This window comes from Natrix helvetica (genome assembly GCF_964273705.1).
Source record: "Natrix helvetica genome assembly, chromosome: Z".
NCBI classification, from domain to species: domain Eukaryota; kingdom Metazoa; phylum Chordata; class Lepidosauria; order Squamata; family Natricidae; genus Natrix; species Natrix helvetica.
Window position 1 is genome coordinate 26,059,624 of NC_138554.1, and position 7,641 is coordinate 26,067,264.

Sequence of the window (7,641 nt, forward strand, 5' to 3'; positions counted from 1 at the left end):
GAATATAGAATATTGAACTGTGATGCTTTGAGGAGAATTACAAAATATTTTGATGAACTTGTTATAAAATTGTTTTGTTTGTGCTTAAATCTTGGTTGCAGTCCATGAGAATGATATGGAAGGAGCTGCTGCATTGGATATATAAATGAAACTATATTTTACAAAACAAAATGAATGATTTAGATAATTTTCTTATATTGGATTTACAAAAGAGACCTTTTAAGTTGTAAATAATTTTGTGACAAGAAGAAAAAAAGAAAAAGTCAAAATAAATCAAGTTCCATGACTTTATTTGAGAGCATTAAGGATTAAGCTTGTTAAATGTAAAGGGAAAGAATATGAGATTGGTTTATTTGATCAAGCTTAAAAGAGATGTGTTGTTATCGCCAGTAGTCCTTAATGCTTTTACTGATTAGAATTGAACATTGAAACTTACAGATTTGTATGTATGTATGTATGTATGTATGTATGTATGTATGTATGTGTGTGTGTGTATATATATATTTATTTATCAGTACAAATACAACATAAATATAAAAAAGGCAACATTAAAAATAAAAATATGGTTTTCTGCCTGCATGGTCTTCTGTGATGAGCCGAAGGACAGAAAGAGGGAGTAGTGACCTTCCTCCCATATTTAGGCATACCAGGGCTTGTAACACAAATACATACATACATACATACATACATACATACATACATACATACATACATACATACATACATACATATATATATATATATATATATATATATATATATATATAAATCTGATGAACTAATAGTCGTAGCTAAGTAGGCGCTAGATAATGGTCAACAGAATATACTGGTAGGTCTTTTGTGTGAGCACAAAGATTCCAAACTGATGACACATTTATCTCCACCTCCCAGCTCAGACTGCTATCTCCTTCATAAATTATTCTACTGAAATAACAGAACCAGAAAGGACCTGAAACTTATTGTCTGACAACAGTAGCAAGAAGGTCCCTTTGATTCTCCGGATCTTCTGAAGAAGGCATCAACCTACTGAATTGGCCATCTATTATTCAGAGCACTGTGTGCTCTAGACCAGGGGTCTCCAACCTTGGCAACTTTTAGACTTGTGGACTTCAACTCCCAGAATTCCTCAGCCAGCAAATCTGGCTAGGGAACTCTGGGAGTTGAAGTCCACAAGTCTTAAAGTTGCCAAGGTTGGAGACCCCTGCTCTAGACCAACTTGGCGTCTCCCAGATGATTTGGGCTGTAGCCCTCATCGCCCTTTGAAAACCATGTTGGTGAAAAATTGTGGAAAACAATCCAGCACATACAGAAGGCACAAAGTTAGTGAAGGCACAAATTCAGACAATAATTGAAAGGGGCTGGAACAATTTGGCAATCTTGGGTATCCAAACCTGGCATAAATGAGAACACTTTATTTATTTCACTTTTTTTAAAAAAAAATCAAACATACCTAAGTCTTCAGCACAGTTGGAGAGGGACACAATTCTGTAAAAATTCTAAATGTTTGATTGAAGGAGAGGTGATGTTATGAAATCAAAAGCCTCCTATACAAAGATATTTTGCATTTATTACCTAAATCAGGTATGTCCAACCTGCAGCCCATGGGTCATATGTGGCTCTGTTCAGTGAGTAATGTGGCCTCACAAGATAATAGAACATGAAAAAATAAAGGAAGTTTGTTATTTATATGCATTAATTATATCGTATATTTTATATGTGGCCCAAAACAATTCCTCTTCACTCAGTATAGCCCAGGCTATCCTGGACAACTATGATCTAAATACAAAATATAGAGCAGAAAATGGTAGCCGTACTGCAGATAAAGATTTATTTTCTAGTCACCCAAATTCTGGTGATTGGCCTTCAAAGACAAGCCCACTAAGCAATAGTTGCCTTATTATCTAACTCCAGTGTTACAATGTTGGAGAAGATTCCTTCAAATGTATCTTCCCTTCTCTTTCTGAATGTCTCCTTCCTCTTCACCATGTCACTGTTGCCCATTTACTGTCCAGCCACTCTTCTCTTCCATTGCATTCCACACATGTACGTACATCCCTAATTGCACACTTGGAGAGGGTGGTGAACAAGGGGAAGAGTAAGAAGGTGAAGCAAAACTGGGATTTCCCCTGTTAGCCTGGAAACTTCAATGTCAATCTCTTGTGAAAGAAATAGTGTCCTTCAAGACTCATCAAGCATGGGCCACATGGGTCTAGATCAATGGTGTCAAACTCAATTTCACTGAGGGCCACATCAGGGTTATTTTTGACCTTGGGGGCCAGGGTGACTGTGGTCAGGATAGGCGTGGTTATCTTGACATCACTTGTGTTGGGGCGTCTTGAGTGCTCTGCCAGCAAAAATGGGCTCCTGAACTCCATTTTTGGCTGCAGTGGCTTTCTGCAACCGTCTGCCAGCAAAAACAGAGCTCATTTTTTGCTGGCAGAGCCATTGCAGGCCAGCATCTCCAATGAAGGTTGTTCTAGTTGAAGAATTCTGGGAACTGAAATCCACACATCTGGAAATTTCCAATATAGAAAGCATTGGCCCATAACTAACTACATAACCTCACTCTGATAAGCTTGAATTATATAATGACTAGTAAGGGGAGATAATATATTTTTTCTTTAAGAAATGTCAACTGTTATGTCATCTAGTGTCTTCTGGAGACCTTAGTGGACTTTCAAAATTCCTTCCCAGTTTCTAGGGCTGAAGCTGTGAGGTGAGAACCAGTGATTCTCAAATATACAGGTAAAAATGGATGATTTCTGTGCATAGGTGTCTTCTATCTTGTTTTCGGTAGAACAATTTATCTAGGTCTATCATATCTGTTAGTTTCTGCTGTTAAGTAAGTATCTGAATACAGGTTTTAATGTTCAAATGTATGACCATGCTTGCCATGAAAGCTGGCATACTCTTGAAAATTGATGAGGAATTTACTATCATTCTTCCACCTCCTCTCCCCAGTTTTAAGCAAAGGCGCAAACATTTTATTAGGATTAGCTCCCAATCATTCCTTTGGAGGCTCCATACTGTCACTATGGATCACAATAATGGCTGTTGCTGAGTCAGAGTACCCACATTTTGCACAGAAGATCATAGGCTGTGGCACCACCCAATAACCTGGTTTCTTTAAGTAGTAGATCAGTCCTGAAGTTCAAAAACTGTTTATAAAAAGATAATATCCATGTATGTGTGTATTGGTACCATCCTGGGACAATCCAAATTCAGCCTGAAGAAAAACAGATTCTGCACCTGAATAAATTATGCAAAAGAAGCACATTTGCATATCTCTTCTATAATTTAATTTGTTTCTGCTACTAGGAATGGTGCTCTACCAACCTTATTCAATCTTTTTCTGGCATTCTAAAGTTCTATCTCTTGTTTTTTAAATTTAGCTCAGAAACTTGGCTTTGGTTTCTTTAAAAAAAACAGCAAAGGATATTCTAGATGCTGATGGTGAGCCTGATTAATTTCATTGAACTGGGTACTCCAAATTCTTATGTATTCATAGAGATGTCTTACAAATCTTTATGTTGTCCCCAGGGAACCATATTTGCAGAAGGAATATTTTGTTGTCTGCATAACTATCCATTTTAGTCACATACAACAAGAGTTATGGGAAGAAGTATATGTCCTTGTGAGTTTAAATATACTTCTAGAAATGGGGCGGGGGAGAGAGAGAGGGAGAGAGAGAGAGCTCTCTAGCCACTTATAACTCTGGTGAATATTTTATGTTCTACCATGACGGTGCATATTTCAAACTGGAATCCATGCCAATTACGTAAAGCAATTTTGCTGTGGCAGTGAGACTCCTCCCAATGTATCTCTATGGTGGGCTGGGATTTTTATTTTAGTTTTTCTTTGCTTGGCTTTGTTTATTTTTAAACAGCAATGATCCTTTCAGCTGCATCGACTGGAGCCTTGTTTGACCTCCGAGAACTTTAGAAGGCCTTGCTTGGAAGGAAGTGGAGTGGGTGTGGGGATGTTTGGATGATAGCTGATAAGCCATTCCTAGAGGAATATACTATACTACATTGGGTTTGCCTTCATGGGAATTGAGCCGTTTTGATTGTGGCTATCCAAAGCTTCTTCTCCCGTCCCCACCTAAGACTTAGATTGTTGAGAATTTGATCTCAATGGGCTTGGCATTCAAATATTCCTTTCCCAGTATGATGAAGAAATTAATATGAATTTGATTACCGTACTATTTTAAAACCCACCCTTTGCTAGCAAAATTATTCTCTGGACTGATACAAGGCTGAGCAAATTTAATAAAGTAAGTGAAAATATAATATTCAACCCAAAAAAAGATTTAGATATATTGGGAAGTTTATGGAGGTATCATAATGGTAGCAGCAGAAATAGTAATGCTGAGTGATGGAAATGTTATTGTATGAGGTGGGGTGGAGAAATGGATAGATGAAGGTTAAAAATAGAAATATTTCACTTCTCTTGTTCTTTACATGGTTACTTCTCTCATTATCGCATTCTGGTGACCAAACATATAATGTTTGGTAAATGCTAAAATACTGAAGATAGGAGCAAGAGAAGATACGAAATAGTTTAAATGTGATTTGTAGAACTAGAAAAAATGATTTCCCTCTGATGATTTGAAGCATACAAACACAGTGATACAAAATAAACTGAAGCTTTCACGTTTGTAGCCAAGAGATTCCATCTGGCTATAGAGCAAAGGAGAGATTTAAAATAATAATAATAATAACTTTAATAGAAAGTGGATTCTCTGAACAGGGGCATACATGAAAAAGAAAACAAAGTAAAAATGGAAAGAGAAAGAAAAGCAGCTTGTACTCTTGAATGCATGGATGAAAAATTGTTAGAAAATATATATTGTGCTGTGTGAGAATGTTAGTTAATCATGGTTGACCACTCAGTAGCTGAGCACTCAGATAAGTATGCAATTATATGTGGCTTGTATATTTTAATTCCACCTAATTAAATCAGAAGATCATGTATAATTCCCACCATCTCCATTTGACTTGCACACAACACTCCAGTGAGGTAGAACATTGACCTGAATTTAACCTCCATCCTCCCCCCTCTACGAACTATGTAGTTGGGAATGAGTACATTAACAGGAGACTATTTTTCAGACCTGAAGTGTTAGGATGAGGCAAGTTTGGTGATTGTTGTGAGAATATACAAAAATATGGCAACAACATTGAGTAGGATTGCATTACTTTAAAGACCGTGCTGGATGCATGTGTATCTGTTTAAGTGCAGCCTCCCAGCTGGAAAATGTGCATACGCTATAAGGGAGTAACTGAGGATACAAGTATGTGTAAAGTGTAGGCATTGATAGTTATAACATCTTGCAATACCCCACCCCACCCCATTCTCAATTCCAATTTACCCTATAATTCAATTTACATGTAATAGTTACAGTTTGCTTGCGGTTTGAAAGAAAGAAAAGGAAGCAGGCAGGCAATGTCGAATTCTTACCTGTTTATCTGCCCCAAGGTCCTTCCAGCCAACTTCTTAAACTCTTCTTTTCGGAACTCCATGGCGTTTTTCTCCCTTGATTAAGAGAAAGAAGCGCGGGGACCTCCCTGCCCGCTCCTTTCCCACTGTCACCTTTGGAAACACGGACAGTTAAAGTCACAACATCAGGAAGGCTTCTTGAGGAGAGACGGGGTTGCACAGCGATCTCAACCCGTTCCTCTCGCCCTATGCCTTTATTTTGCTCGTTTCGTGAGCTTCTTTCCCTCTTCCTTCAATTTTCGTTCTTTTCTAGCCTACTCTTTCCTTTCTAGCTCTTCTCTTCTTCCCCTTCTCTCCACCGGTCTCTCAGTTTTCTCTAGGACCCTCGAGATCTGTCAACTTGAGGAGCGGTGCGTGGGGATGCGACCATCAACGGCGCTGCCGCCTGGCGCCCTGCCCGATCCACCAACACGGCCTGAAGCGTCATGGGGGCAGCTCTGCTGCCGCGCACTAGTGCCCGCGCCCTGCGTGGGACGCTGCAGAGGGTCCCACTCTCTCCCCGCGCTTCCGCGGGACCTAACCACTAGGGGGGACAGCCTCCGGCAAGGGATTTGCGGCGACTAGGGGCGCCAGGGCTGACTCGGGGCGGCGGCGCGAACTTTCCCTGTCCCGAAAACTGGGACGCCGCCCAAGGTTGAGGTTTCAGCACCACGGAGAGCGACGTGAGAGCGCGCTACATCGGGCGTGAGATTAAGGGAATCGCGACCTGTGTGAGCTGGGGGGGGCGGGGGGGAGAGATGATGGCGGGCGGATAGAGGAGATTATAGGGGCGGGGTGGTGGTGGATCATGGTTGGGAAAATGAAAGGCAGCGAATGGGGAAGGAGGGTTGTAAGTATAAAAAACTGAGGTTTTGAAAGTAGGGCAAGAGATTCTGGGTACGGAAAGGATACCAAAATAAGAGAAAGACCACAGAACGGGAAAGCAGAAAGTGAGAGGTGTTGGAAAGAAGAAAAACTAATATAACGAACAGAAGTATCAACTTTATTTAGTTTGAGATCTGGATTGAGTGCTGAAAAGATGAAGATGAAAAGAGAAGGGGAGGGGAGGGGAGGGGAGAAGAGTAGAGAAGAGAAGAGAAGCTGTGGCATGATGCAAGGCTTCCTTGCAAGTCGTGGCCAGTCCCAGGAGAAGGCCCAGTAAGCAGCTCAGAGTCATTAATCTTTCAAAAGTACTGAACTAAGCCGAGACAGGAAGAAGCTGGGATTGGGGTGGAATGCAGGCACGATAGTTGGGAGGGGGGGGGCAGCAGGAGTAAAGGAAAGAGAAAAGGAGGTAAAAATTATGGGGGGATGCCAAAATTTTCCCCTTGCAGCCTCTGGAGATTGGGAACAGATGAATGAAAGAGGGTTCTCTCTCCCATATCCAAATATAAGCAAAACCCCCAAGAAAGCAGTGAAATAGGGCCCCATTCCCATGGGGCACCAGCACCTATATGTGATCAGGGCCAGAGCATGGAATAACATGCAGGAAAGCCCACTCACTTGGGATGATGCTCTTCTTGTTCTTTTGATAGGCTGTCATTATCACATTAGCCATGAAAAACAAAATGATCCAAAGCAGTCTAGAGCTGTGTTTTTTCAATTTTGACAACTTTAAAAAGTCTAGACTCCAACCAACAGAATTCCCCAGCATGCTTCAACTCTGTTGGCTGGGGAATTCTGGGAGTTGAAGTCCAGATATCTTCAAGTTGAGAAATACAGGGGTAGAGTCAAAAGAGATGAAGATAATCTGTCTCGATACCAAAATCCTATGCCTCCAATTCAGAAGAAAGATCCATTTCCCCCCAATTTTGCATTCTTACATTCTATGAAAACATGCTTTTGATTAGTGCACACTTTTCTGTATGGCTGTCTGTATTTCCCAATGGCAGCCACCCCAACGTTCCCACCCTCCAGTTCTGTTGAGCAGCCATCATTCAGATATACCGTAGCTTCAGAGTAGTGAGAGCTACAGTACAAAACATCTGGAGAATTTGGAAAAGGCTGCCATGGCTCATCTTTTACAAGATGTCATGTTAGTTTTGTTCTTGTGGCATCTGTAGAATTATCTCATTTTATACTAATATTCAGTTAGTTTAAATATATTTATTCCATATAAAGTTGGGAGTGGGGGGGAGAAGAACTGCAATTACAAGCATTTTA

At 40.5% G+C, this 7,641-nt stretch overlaps 1 protein-coding gene across 1 annotated transcript in view; it reads right to left on the reverse strand.

Moving 5' to 3' along the window:
• SLC17A7 (solute carrier family 17 member 7) overlaps window positions 1-5,522 on the reverse strand; it is a gene marked incomplete at its 5' end in the record, with an annotated part of 68,482 nt that extends 62,960 nt beyond the window's left edge. Inside the window, one exon of the mRNA XM_081933675.1 lies at window positions 5,461-5,522. Coding sequence (XP_081789801.1) covers window positions 5,461-5,522 — 62 coding nt within the window. The remainder of the gene's footprint in view (window positions 1-5,460) is intronic.
• Window positions 5,523-7,641: the final 2,119 nt, after the last annotated feature.